This window comes from Dermacentor andersoni, chromosome 9 (genome assembly GCF_023375885.2).
Source record: "Dermacentor andersoni chromosome 9, qqDerAnde1_hic_scaffold, whole genome shotgun sequence".
Taxonomy (NCBI): domain Eukaryota; kingdom Metazoa; phylum Arthropoda; class Arachnida; order Ixodida; family Ixodidae; genus Dermacentor; species Dermacentor andersoni.
In genome coordinates this window covers 129,273,134-129,287,624 of record NC_092822.1, presented here as the reverse complement: position 1 = coordinate 129,287,624, position 14,491 = coordinate 129,273,134, and the positions used below count along the sequence as shown (strand labels likewise).

Below are 14,491 nucleotides of genomic sequence, written 5' to 3'. Positions count from 1 at the left end.
CCAAGAACACTTCCCAATCTTATTCCGATTCCAGTCTGTAGAAGATTTTGGGATCACAGATGGATATTTCTTTTTTGCCGTGATCCGCTGTTGGAGGGTTTGATTTCCGTGCTAAACAGCAACAAACGAAGTAGTGGTCTAACAGTTTTGCTTCCACGATAACAGATTGTAGGGGGAAATTTGTAGCTCTTATATTTATATGGTCGATGCAAGAGACGACCAGTTGGCCCACCAGAAATTTTTCTCGCGTTGCTTTTTGGACAGTTGATTGCAGTCCCCATTTTGATAACAGCTCAAAATAAGCTGCGACCAGAGCCATAGAAAGGCGATAGGTATCTATGTTAATATCGCCTATTACACAGATATATTCTTCATGCAAGTGAGCTGAGAGGGCGATGTCAAGTTCGGCCAAAAAGAGCCTGCCATTGAACCAGGGGGGTCAATATACTGCAAAGAGTATCAAAGAGATAGCTGGCGTGCTCATACGCAATGCTACAACTTCTGCTTGCTGGAAGTCAAAATCTTGCTCTTTAATAGTCCAACTGTCACTCACAAAAACTGTGCGCCGCCTCCTTTTTTTTGCAGGTCGTGTACATGAAATTGCTTGGTAACCCGATATTGCGTAGGGATTGAAAGTATCAGCTGAAATATTAATTTGCGTCAGTACAAATGTCAGACGTAGAACGAAAAGGTGAAGTTAGGGCCATGAATTCATCCCAGTGCTTTCGGTACTGCGGATATTAACGTGCGTTGCGCGAAATGCAAGTTGGTCGTCACTTGTGAAAAATCTTGTTACTTCAGAAAGTTTACACTCAAGGAATTCAAGATTACTCATGCTTAGCAGATCTTATCCAGGTCAGACATCCTCTCAATGCGGATGACAGACTTCACTTCTAATTTCTTGGCCAGAACGCTGCCGTTACGTGTCCAAACAAATTTGTACTGCTTTTCTTTTCCCTTAGCCCTGGCCAGCCGGAAAAGCTCCTTGTTTGTCTTTGTCAAATTTTCATTGAAATACAATCGAGGATGAGACTCATCCGTAGGCAAATCGCGAAGCTTTGTTCGTAGAGCAAGCCATTTTTCTTTAGACGCTACGTCACACATCTGCACAAGGATAGCGGGAGTCGAACTGCCCTTCTTCGGTATTCGATGTATTGAAGCAATTGTATTCACTTCAAACTCTCGAAACGCTAGTTTCTTAGCTAGATCACCCATAGAAGAAACAAAATTTTCATTAAGGTTGGTTCAGAGGCCATGTATTTCGAAGTTGCATCGCCTGCTGTACTGTTCAAGATCATTAACTGCGCACCTTGATTTATCCAGTAGCTCAGTTTGAGCGTCAACAGCCTCAGAAAGTGATTCCATTCGGGCATGTAGCTGAGTTAATTCTGTTTGGTTAGCTTCCAGGCTGGACATAACAGAGTCATATTTATTAGAAAGGAACTCAATTGACGTTTGAATTTCAGTAACAGTTTCAGCCATCTTTTCAACTGTTGCCTTAAATTAAAGTAGTTCCTCCACTTTAGTTGCGAGTGCTTCAACCGTAACTCTCAGTTGGTCGAGGTTGCTGTTAACAGCAGAGAATTTATGCCCAAAAGGAGCATCACTATCGTCTGAGTCGGAATTATTTCTTGTACTGGATTCGCATGATGGACATGTCCAGGTCGCACGCTTAGCAGTCAATTTTTTGAAAATGCATTTTTCGTGATAGTAGAACAGTTCTTTCCAAAGTGGTAATTACTTTTGCAACGAGAACAAGTCAAACACTTCCCGTCCACGGGTTTGGTGCAAGCACAGCATGTACCAGGCATTATTGCAGTTAGCGGCGAACAAAAATGCAATATAACCAGTTACAGCAATTGGCAAATCAAACTGACCTGCCAAGAGCGAAAATCAGGGTTAGACAAAGAAGCGAATTGACGCTGACTGAAGTGGTGCCTGGGTGTTGAACGGTTTATATAGCTGCTGGCAGACACGAATGCAAATTCTTCAACGAATGCAAATTTCCAGATCTCATTTTACCCGAAAGGGATCCGAGTGAACGATTTACTCTCTAGGGTCTCCATTCGTTATTTTTTGCCTCATGTACCTCGTCAGAAGCGCCGCACTCATTATCGTAGAATTTAGACATTGTTATAGATTTTATAGTATTTTGTTCGGTTCCTATATGTACGAATTTATAGGGCGCCAGAAGTCGTACCCTGGGATCTGAAGCATTTGGGCATAAATCGCACGTTTTCCTACCTACTGTTCATAATGTTATTAAGTTGCTGGTAAAGTTTTTCTCTGCAATAGTCAGAGCGCATTACGGTGACATTTTGTGAACTCTCGTAGGCCAATTTATTGGTATGTGAGTGTAATCAAAGCGCTTATTAAATTGTGTAGTTTTTTCGTTTATTGCGCTCGCGCAGTGTATTCGTTTATTTTTGGTCTATGATATGTCTTCCAGCTGCTGAATATCTATAACATTTATGCAAGTTACCAAACTTTCCAATCGGCATTCCCAAAATAAAAATTTAGAATGTGTCTTTACGACAACAGATCGATTCGTTTGTATAGCATTTCTGCATCTCGCCGGCTGCATTCTGACTGGTTCTCTCGTGCTGTCCCTTTGCCTGACATGTAGTGGCAGTGTGGTGAATACAGCCATTGCGTCTGAGGCACACGGGCTGTGGCAGCACAGTTCTCGTCAACGCATGGCAGTGCAACCATAACCTGCATGGTTCCAGACCTTGAAAGAACATTTTTGAAGCGAATCCACAAGCTATATTTAAAACCATCCACGGAGCGGCTTCCGTGAAGCGTCAATTATGTACAACTTTTTATAGAAGCTCTATCCATACATGAAAACTTGCAACGAGTTGTGACAAAAAGTTATCAACGCTTTCACTATCGTAAGTCGCAGAATAATCTCGCTTGCTCTGCACTGTGTCAGTGCTTTGCAATGGCCGCAGCGATTCTGCAGAATTCGCGCGTTGGGCAACCGGCTACCGTTCCTGTGGATAACACTTGATGGATAGCCGGACTATAGACTTGAGCTTTACCAAGAACAATATATTAGGGTGAACGTGCCTTACCAGCATGTAGGTACGCTTTTGCAGCGCTTAGTTCACCTTACCTTGTTATTTTTTATCTGCTTATAAGCCATGGTGAACGCTCCGTTTGCTAGCAGTGACAGCTTTTCCATGCATGAAGTGGAGTATCCGAAACAATGCCGCTTCTAACATTTTCTATGCGGTCTGCGGTCAAGTGAGGATCGAAGAAAGGAAGACAGGAAGCGCCTTCTCCTGTCTTTGTTCCGTCTTAGTGTGCTGTCACTGTTGACGCTTCATCTTTTCAAAGCTATGCACCAAGCAGCCCGACAACGTGTTTTACTGGAAGAAAGCCCAGTCTCCTTTGGATGAAAGCCATTTTAAAGAAATGTTAACGCAGTAAGAACGATACTTCTATGACAGGAAATAATGGCCTTCCGAAATTTTTCTTAGTGATTTCGAGCGACAATTTGCTACGCTTCAAGGGCTGCCTCAAATGTCAAGGATATCACGGCACCAACTTTTTCATTCGTAGAAAGCCCGTACCAGCAGCAAGCACAATATGTTCTGGCGAATGTGCACTATCGCGAGGCAGGCTGTGCGAAAGAGCTCAGCAGCAGCAGCCGGGCAGCTTTTGCGCACAAATAGCTGGACGCGCAAACCTTGCAGTTTGGCCGAAGAGAGAATGCAAGCGCCGCCACCGAGATCTAACGCACAACCACGCAGTCAGCGCCATAACTACCGAACCATCCTGCTGTGCCACCGGTCAGATAATTACGCCTTAATATGAATAGCCAAGCGTGATTGATAAGATTGTAGTCCTGCGACATTTCAGTAATTCAAAAAATATTAACCAATTTGTTTCGCACTTGTCATTTCAGCTCACAATAATCATGTACACCACGCTGTGGCTGCTGCAACCCGCACGGACGCTGAGTGCTTCAGAATCCTTCTCCAGCGTCTACCTTCTCTCCCTCGTTGAAGCGTTCCTGAACAGCCTGCCTCTTCTCATGATCATGACGAACAGGGTGCGTACTGCAAGAAGCGTAATTTTCTGCGTTGCTGCCACACACGATATTACAGATTTTGTAGGCCGTAGTAATACACAGCGAAGAGTTTTCACTGAAATTCCCATGACTGTTTCTCAAAGGTTGATGAGATGAATAGTTCGTCTAAATTAAAAAAAAACGATTAGGCGAGAAGTCGCGAGCATCACATTTATGCACGAAGAAAGGAGCACGCCAACAATTGCCATACGTCAACGATAATTACTGCGCATAACTTATTTCAGTCACTTAGGAAGCTTTGCAGCATTAAATAAAACAAAACGCAATCTAGGAAGAATTGTAAGGTGTTCTAGCTCAAAAATGGAGCTATTTGACCAAATGTAACAAAAAATGTGACCTGCCACGCCAGTGTCAAGGCTACTGCGGTTTGAGCAAGGAATGAGCAAGATTCAAGCTTGAAATTGTGAAGTTGATCGGCGTTTCTTTTATGGCAGCAGCAGAGGGAACAACGGTGCATGTGGGAATCATAACAATAAAGCAGAATAAGAAGAATAAAATAACGCAAACGAAACAAACACTAAAATTGATAAACCAAAGCAAGTTATTTAGCTTGCATATTAAGAAATCAGCAGTATGGAGAGAAAAGAAAGAAAACGACAATCAGATCAGTCATGCGTACTAACAACATATGTTGCAAAAGTAATATTGCGATCTGCAAGTACAAAGTATTAAGCATAAAACCACCTCTAGCAGCAATAATAATTATACAGACTAAATAACGAAGACTGTAAAACATCGATATCATCTGCGATCAGTGTGTTAAGGAGGACAGGCCACGTATAAGCAATCATTTACTTTCCATAATTAGTGCGCGGGTGCATTACGTACCAATATTCTGGAGATCGTGTTTGATAATGGCGTATGTTCTGTTTAAGGTTAGCTATGGAACGGATATAATAATTATTCGATTTACATTACCTAACGTATGCACGCACTAACCTGTAAATGTATAAATTATGCGCTTTGTATATTTTCAGTTCTCGGAAAAGAGGTTCACTTGGGGAGCCCCATGGTACATCACATATCACACGGAGAGTTTTTTTCTGAATGATGAATAATCTACCTATATTTGGGACAGATGTGGTACCACGCTTGAATAACGGGATTACTTTAGCGACTTGCATTTTATGCGGGAAGACTCCGGTATCAAGACATAAATTGTATATGTATACCAGCAATGGGACAACAATGTCTAGGGCATACTTAATTGGCTTTGTCTGCAGATTATCTAAATCCAGGCTACGGCTGTTGCTCAGCTCAGAAAAGAGGCATATTAACTCTGATTCATTGGTCGGGTGCAGGAAGATTGTGTCTGCAACACTTGTTCTTATGAAATTGCAGGCACTCATGCATACGAGAATATTATTATTAGTGACTAGAAAATCATTGAATGCATCAGGTAGTGACTAACCGGTTATTTTAACACCATTACTGACAATGTGCATAAGTGACTGGGAAATAGGTGCATGGTTGAGCAGAAGATTCCGCTCTTTCCACATCCACTGGCTGTCACATTCACAAGAGTTCAACAAGTCAGTACGATAACGGTATTTCGTGTTGCGCAGCTCGTTCGTGAGACGAACGTCTCAATTTTTTTTTTGTCAAGCGCTGTCCACTTTTCACATGCTTTTGTAAAGCATATTAGAAACGACGAACGAAACTTTATCTCTTCTTGCTGGGACGAGTAAAAATTATTTAGTCATAAATAAGAATAAACCCAAACCACTACTTTACCGCCCAGAAAACAATACCGCTGAGTTGCGAAACATAATACCAGGCGTGTACAATATAGACGTATTGGAGACATTCCAAGTATTGGGTGTACATTTTTGCAGTAATTTAACTTGGGATTTTCATATATATACTTTTAAGCCCCTTATCTCTAAAATATGCCGAGTAGGCGGCATGACGCACCAAGTATGCAAGCAATTTCTCCGCTCTCTCTCTCTCTGTCGGTAATTGAGCCTGCGTGAAGCGCTTGAATGAAACCCATGAATGGAGGAGCATTGACACCGTCACCAAAGGGGGGGGGGGACGATGATGTCGCGCGCACTTTTGTCAGGTATAAATGCCACCCACAAAGCACCCGCTATGGCAAGCACCTTTTCTGCGATCTATGACCTATGCGGAGAAGATCCTGAGAATTCGGCTATTGAAGAACAGCCAAGTCGTCGAAACCTCACATAGGCCAGCGGAGTGACAGCGTGGGATTCGACAAAAATGCTCCTTTGACGGAGTGCTCGCTAAATGCCGCTGCGCGTGTCACTCCTGGCATTCTATGAGAGCGAGCCTGCCGAAAAATTACGCGGAAACCTGATGACAGAAATTAGAAGCACCCATGAAGCGAAGAATGGCTGAGATCGTGGGACTGGGAGAAAGATAACCGTGATGCGAATGAGTGCCAAACGCTTTACTAAAGTCCAACAACCGCTAATGAGATTAGGCACAGCCCAGTACGTGGTTCAAATTCTATTGTAGCCCTATTGGTCAGGGTAATGTTAAGGCAGGCCAGCAGTTTCCACGTCCCCTTTTTGTTGTTTACTGAAGCGGATTCAAAGTCTGTCTGGAACCTGTTCCTTTCAGTCTAGGCTGTCATGACTAACCTTATAAAAGAGTAAGACTCCGTACGATGCAACACTAGTCTGAGCCGTAGCCACCAGGTGGTCAAACATTGAGGCTCGGTTGGTAGTATGTCGAAACAGTTGTCCAAAGCTCTCACTTAGGAAAAAGCAGAAGAGTAAGGGGCTGTTTATTTGTGCGTTTTTAATCGGTGTTCTTCTGTAAGCACCGCATTTGAATGTATTGTAATGAAGCAGACGCGCCCCTGTGTATGTGCCGACTGCAGACGAAGACCAAGGACTGTGCCGTGATCGCGAGCGAGCGCGTGCTACGGACAGCACTTGCAGTGCCTATATATACCTAGCGTTCCACAACGTTGAGAACGACAATAAAACTCGCCGCATTTGGTGGAGGTTGCTGCGATCCTTCGCCTCGTCCTGGAACTCCGCACTCGAACCCTACGAACAAGATCGCCCTGCACTATGCCTGATCCCGCCACCTCGTTGCTTGCACCACCGGCTGCCACTGTCATCTGCGCCGCCATCCCTCGTCAACGCGACCCACCCACCTTCAGTGTGACCACCGAACACGACGTGGAACAGTGGCTGCCATAGCACGAACGTGTAAGTGCCCGTTGGATGACCAGTCTAAGCTGGCCCACGTGCTTTCTACATCGCCGACGTAGCCAAACTTTGCTTCTTCAACTACAAATCTGGCTTTACAAGATGGTCCGCGTTTAAGACTCTTTTTGCCGAAGTGTTTGATTGACAGCGTCTACGCCAGCGCGCACAGAAGCCTGGAGAGACATTCCCCATCTACATCGAGGACGTTCTCGATTTGTGCAAGCGCGTAAATCCCAGCATGTCAGAGGATGACAACATCAAGCGTATCCTCAAGAGCATCGAGGATAGCGCATTCCAGATGTTGCTGGCAAAAAGCCCAACTAGCGTATCCGTCCTCATTAACCTCTTCCAGAGCTTTGACGAGCTGCGCCGCCAACGTTCCATCGCCCACCAGAACATTCAGGAAGCCGATTCCGTCTCGAGCATCGCGGTTTCTACCGACATGACCAACGCGATCCTCTCGCAGCATATCAAAGATTTTATTCGTGAAGAGGTGGCCAGGCAGCTTTCGCTGCTGCCTCACAGCGACGCACCTACGGCAGCATTGCCTCCAACGCTGCAGGAAGCCATCCGGACTCAGATATCTGAAGCACTTCCTGCAGCTTCTACAATTCTCCCCCCCCCCCAATAATCCTATGAATGTGCCACTATCCCATACCGACTTTGCCACTCACCCTACATCGCTGCCGCTCAGTTACGCAGCCGTAGTTGCACGCCCACCTGCGCCGACAGCTTCCTTTTCATCACCCATGCATCCGGCTTCGTTTCCAGTTGCCCGAACGCCACCACAATTTTTTCGTCCCACCCAGATGTGGCGCACTCAAGACAACCGGCCTATCTGCTTCGCCGGCGGCATCGTTGCCCATGTGGCGCGCTTTCTTCTTCTTGCTTTCAACTAAGATGCCATTAACTAGCGTTTGTTCCCTCACCAACTCTGCTCTTTTCTTATCTCTTAACGTTACACCTATCATTCTTCTTTCCATAGCTCCTTGCGTCGTCCTCAATTTAAGTAAAACCCTCTTCGTAAGCCTCCAGGTTTCTGCTCCGTACGTGAGTATTGGTAAGAGACAGCTGTTATACACTTTCCTCTTGAGGGATAATGGCAACCTGCTGTTCATGATCTGAGAATGCCTGCCAAACGCACCCCAGCCCATCCTTATTCATCTGATTATTTCAGTGCCATGATCCGGATGCGCGGTCACTGCCTGCTCTAAGTAGATGTATTCCCTTACCACGTCCAGTGCCTCACTGCCTATCGTAAACTGCTGTTCTCTTCCGAGACTGTTAAACATTACTTTAGTTTCCTGCAGATTAATTTTGAGACCCACCCTTCTGCTTTGCCTGTCCAGGTCAGTGAGCATGCATTGCAGTTGGTCCCCTGAGTTACTAAGCAAGGAAATATCATCAGCAAATCGCAAGTTACTAAGGTACTTTCCATTAACTCTTATCCCTAATTCTTCCCAATCCAGGTCTCTGAATACCTCCTGTAAACACGCTGTGAACAGCATTTGAGAGATCATATCTGCCTGACCGACGCCTTTCTTGCAGGATAATCCACCGCAAATCGACCGCGCACCATCCCCAAACCAACGGTCTGACCGAGCCGTTCAATCGCACACTAGGCGACATGTTGCGGATATATATTTCATCCGACCACTCCAACTGGGACACCGTACTCCCCTTTGTTACGTTCGCATACAACGCCACTACGCAAGCGACCACCGGCTTTTCCCCCTTTTTCCTTGTGTATGGTCATGAGCCTTCATGCCCACTGGACACCATACTGCCATACGAACCTGACGCTCAGAGTATACTCCGCTTTCCGAAGTCGCCAAATATGCTGAAGGTTGCCGCCCTGACTAGTGAGACTCAGGAACGTCAAAAGACAAGACATGGCCGTACTCATCAACCACCGCACTACTTTACTCCTGGTTCGCTTGTGTGGCTTTGGATACCAGCCCACATTCCTGGCCTTTCTTCCGAACTCCTGGCGCGTTATCACGGTCCGTAGGCCACTTCACCGGTAAACTACATCGTCGAGCCGCTCACCGCTCACCGTGTCACCAGACCTGCGTCGTCGCGGGCGAGAGAAAGTAAAAGTCAACCGCCTGAAAACATATTACGACACGGTCATCTCCGCGTCTTGAGTCACCAGGATGGCTACGCTTCGCTCCCGGAGCATTGTAATGAAGCAGACGCGCCCGTGTGCATGTACCCACTGAAGAGGAAGACGAAGGGCCGTGCTGTGATCCCGAGCAAACACCGTGCTACTAAAAACTACCCTGTTCCTCGTCGTCTCTCAGGCCACCATCACAGTCCTCTTCACACATTACCGACTGTGACATCATCCCCGTCGGAAAAAGCACCTTATTGGTGCGGCTCATCTGTCCGAGAAAGGTAAGGTTTGAGACGGCTGACGTGGATGATGTCAGAGAGAGGTAAAGGCACCGTGGCATCCAGCGGAGACACTTCATATGTAACAGGGGTCACCTGGCGAAGTATGCGATTAGGGCCATAGTATCGCGAGAGGAATTTCTCCGACAGACCAACCGACTTGGATACCAGACTAGCACAAGAGCACCGGGTTCGTAATGCACGTCGTGATGGCGCTGGTCGTAACGGCACTTCTGGCGTGTCTGTGAAGCAGAAAGACGAATGCGGGCAATCTGGCGTGCTTGGGTCACTGTGGTTATGACACCCCGAGTGTACTCTGTCGGCGAGTCGAGCGTGGTCGAGAGGAGTGTCTCGAAAGGCAATGTTGGCTCACGGCCGAAGAGGAGATAGAAGGGGGAATAGCCAGCTGTGTCGTGGCGCGAGGAATTGTAGGCGAACGTGACAAATGGTAGAGCAATGTCCAAGTCGCGATGATCGGAGGAAACATACATTGCTAGCATGTCAGTTGATGTGCGGTTCAGGCGTTCGCTAAGACCGTTAGTTTGAGGATGGTAAGCGGTAGTAAATTTGTGTTTAGTAGCACATGATCGAAGTAGGTCGTCTATGACTTTGGAAAGAAAGTATCTGCCGCGATCGGTGAGAAGTTGACGAGGTGCACCGTGGTGCAAGATAACGTCGTGAAGCAAGAAATCAGCGACGTCTGTAGCGCAGCTGGTCGGTAGGGCTCTAGTAATGGCATAGCGAGTAGTATAGTCCGTAGCGACAGCAATCCACATATTTCCGTCATTCGATATAGGGAATGGTCCGAGAAGATCAACGCCAACGCGAAAAAAAGGGTCAGCCGGTATATCCAAAGGCTGCAGCAGTCCGGCAGGAGGCACAGCTGGTCTTTTCCGGCGTTGACACGACTCACACGCGGCAACATAGCGCCGAACGGAGTGGTTGAGATGGGGCCAGAAAAACCGTCACCGAATTCGGTCATAAGTCCGCGTAGCGCCAAGGTGTCCAGCGGTGGCAACGTCGTGCAGTTGCTGCAGTACAATCTGTCGCAGATGAGACGGAATGACGGTTAGGAGCTCGGGCCCGTCTGGGTGCATGTTTCGGCGATAAAGGATGCCATTTTGTAGTACGAACATGCGAAGGGATGGGTCAGACGGATCAGAGAGCAGGCGTTCGATAATGGGCCGTAACGACTCATCGCGTCGTTGTTCAGCGCCAATGTCTTGCAAGGCAGAGAGCGAAAGAACGCAGATCGCTGCGACATCCACTAAGCGGTCCGGTACACCGACGGGATGACGAGACAGGCAGTCGGCGTCCTGATGTAGATGACCCGACTTGTAGACCACAGTGTATGTGTATTCCTGCAGCCGTAGGGCCCAGCGACCGAGGCGTCCAGTGGGATCCTTGAGGGAGAAAAGCCAACAAAGGGCGTGGTGGTCGGTTCTAACTGTAAATGGCCGACCATATTTATAGGGTCTGAACTTGCCCACCGCCCAAATGAGGGCGAGACACTCGCGCTCAGTAATCGAGTAATTGCGCTCTGCGGGAGAGAGGAGGCGGCTGGCGTAGGCGATGACGCGGTCGTGCCCACATTGGCGTTGAGCTAAAACTGCGCCGATGCCGTACCCACTAGTGTCAGTGCGGATTTCTGTCGGAGCGGAGGCGTCAAAATGGGCGAAAACAGGAGGTGTGGTGAGCAGCGTGATCAGCTGCGAGAAAGCAGACACTTGTTCAGAGCCCCAACAGAAAGGAACGTCTTTCTTCAGGAGGTCAGTCAGGGGACGGGCAACATGGGCGAAATTTTCCACAAACCTGCGGAAGTATGAGCAAAGGCCAATAAAGCTGCGAACATTTTTGGCACAAGTTGGTACGGAGAAATTCTGCACAGCATGAACTTTAGCGGGGTCGGGGCGAATGCCTGACGAATCGACGAGGTGTCCGAGCATGATTATTTGGCGGTGACCGAAGTGGCACTTGGATGAGTTGAGCTGCAAGCCAGTGGTGCGAAAAACAGAAAGAACACATGAAAGTCTTTCAAGATGAGTCGCAAAAGTTGAAGAGAATACGATGACGTCATCCAAGTAGCACAAACAGATGGACCATTTCAAACCAGGCAAGAGCATGTCCATCATCCGTTCAAAGGTCGCCGGGGCATTGCACAAGCCAAAAGGCATTACCCGGAACTAATATAGGCCGTCTGGTGTGACGAATGTGGTCTTTTCACTGTCCATTTCATCCACGGCAATTTGCCAATATCCAGAGCGAAGGTCTATAGATGAAAAATAAGTGGCACCGTGGAGACAATCCAGAGCATCGTCAATGCGGGGAAGTGGATATACATCTTTCTTGGTGATCGCGTTTAGATGACGATAGTCAACGCAGAATCGCAAGCTGTTATCCTTCTTTTTGACGAGAACAACAGGGAACGCCCACGGGCTGGAAAAGTGTTCAATAATCTCTTCGGCAAGCATCTTGTCAACCTCGCTCTGGATAACGTGTCGCTCAGAAGGCGACACCCGGTATGGGCGTCGGCGAACAGGTGCTGCATCGCCGGTATTTATACGATGCTTCACGACCGTAGTTTGACACAAAGGGCGATCGTTCAGGTCGAAAATGTCGGAGTAGGACTCGAGAAGGCAATGGAGCTCTGCGGCTTGTTGAGTTGAGAGATCCGGTGCAATCATCTTTGTAAAGTCGTCGGTCGGGGCTGATGTAGAAGGCGCAGAATGAGCATTGGTCGAAGACGGCTCAACAGATAGAGCGGAAATGTGGCATTCGTGCGTCGGTGACAATGTGGCAAGAGACATGCCTCGAGGAACTACTTGTGGGCACTGTCCGAAATTTAGGATGGGAAGACATGTCTGATTGTCCGCAACAGAAACGATTGTGTGCGGAAAGGAGACATTGTGAGAAAGCAGGACTGAAGTCGCGGGAGTAAGGACGTAGTCTCCGTCAGGTGCAGGTGGGCAGGCTAAGACAGGGATGCAGGTTGCTGCAAGAGATGGCAGGCGTATAAAATCCGCGGAACAAAGCTGAGTTGGAGCTTGAGCAGGAAGGTCAACGCGAACAGGTAGGGGTAGGTCAAGTTGTACAACGCCGGCGGAACAGTCAATCAGAGCAGAATGGGCGACCAGAAAGTCAAGTCCGAGGATCACATTGTGAGGGCAACGTTCGAGCACACTAGACAAAACGGACGTGTGGCGACCGGCGACACTGACACGAGCAGTACACATTCCAAGCACAACCGGAGTTCCACCATCGGCGACTTGGAGCAGTCGAGTCGGGACAGGAGTCAGTACTTTCTTCAAACGCGTTCGGAGCTCCGCACTCATGATGGAAATTTGGGCTCCAGTGTCGATGAGTTCTGTAACGGGCAAACCATCCACGTCTACGTCCAGAAGGTTCCGATTAGTAGGCAGGGTGAACAGAGGAATTTCAGGCCAGGGTTCTAGAGCAGCGTCACCTCCAGGAGCTGCCCCAGTTAGTTTCTCGTCGAAGAGAGGCAACGGTAAGCTGGAGATGGAGAGCGACGATGCTGGGGCGAACGGGAGCGGCGACTATGTGGTGATGGCGAGCGGCTGGTCACGGTGGCTCGAGCGTTGTCAGGTGCGTCTTCAACCTCGGTGGAGAGGGATGGCGGGCGGGGATTCAGTGGGGAGCGGCGATAGGCGGGAAAGCTTGGTCGAGAGTGGGCTGGCCAGGAGCTTCGACAGTGGCGAGAGATGTGTCCCACACGTCCACAGTAAAAGCAGATGGGTCTATCGTCATGTGTACGCCATTCGTCCGGGTTGCGATAGCCCGGATATAGACCGTATTGGCTCCGGTGAACAGGGGCAGAGGCAGCAGACGAAGCAAAGTCAGGACGGCTAGCGGAGCATATGGACGGAAGACCCACATTGGCCAGTTCTTGGCGAATTACCGACTGAATGAGAGACACAAGCGGCCTGGAATCGTCAAAGCTGTGCGTCACTGGCGTGGCAGGAGACGCTGCTTCGATTTCTCGCCGAACGATACGTACGACGTTCTCGCAGGAGGTGGGCTCACGCGGTGGACAAATGTCTTCGCACGTCGATGAAGCTGCGGTATTGGGTAGCCGCGTAAACTGTTGAACTATGCGGCGACTCTTCGCGTCTTCAAAGCGGCGATATTCGTTAATGATCTCATTGACCGTTGTTACGTTCTTGTAAACAAGCAGGTTAAACGCGTCGTCCACGATGCCTTTTAAAACGTGGCTGACCTTGTCTGCCCCTGCCATATTGTTATCCACTTTGCGGCAAAGGGTGAGGACGTCCTGGATATACGCAACGTAAGATTCAGTGGACGTCTGTACACGGGTCCCAAGGTCCTTCTTCGCAGCACGCTGGCGGCCGACGGCCTCGCCGAACAAATCTCTAAGCTTCTGCTTGCACTGGTCCCAACTCGTAATCTCTTCTTCGTGTGTTTCGAACCAGACCCGTGCCGTTTTCTTCAGGTAGAATATTATATTGGCCAGCATAAGCGTGTTGTCCCACCTGTTGTGTGCGCTGACCCGTTCGTAATTCTGCAACCAGTCATCGACGTCAACGTTGTCGATCCCGGAAAACATGCCAGGGTTGCGAGGCTGGGCCAGGATGACCGTCGGTGGCGACGACGGGGCCGTGGTTGAACTCTCTCCTTCGGATGACATGGTGGCCAGGTTACGTCCGCTGCGGAGCTCCGTCTTGTGCAAGTGATTACCCCGCACGTCCACCAATGATGTTACGGGAAGGACGAAGCGTGCGTCTATTTACAGATGGCTTTTAATGGCTGGGCCAACAAGCGTAGAGCAGCGATAAAA

At 48.3% G+C, this 14,491-nt stretch overlaps 1 protein-coding gene across 1 annotated transcript in view; it reads left to right on the top strand.

The window, feature by feature from the left end:
* The window catches only part of LOC126529703 (multidrug resistance-associated protein 1-like), a 91,768-nt gene that overhangs the window by 69,861 nt on the left and 7,416 nt on the right, over positions 1-14,491 (top strand). The window contains exon 8 of the mRNA XM_072284609.1: positions 3,914-4,060. Coding sequence (XP_072140710.1) covers positions 3,914-4,060 — 147 coding nt within the window. The remainder of the gene's footprint in view (positions 1-3,913; positions 4,061-14,491) is intronic.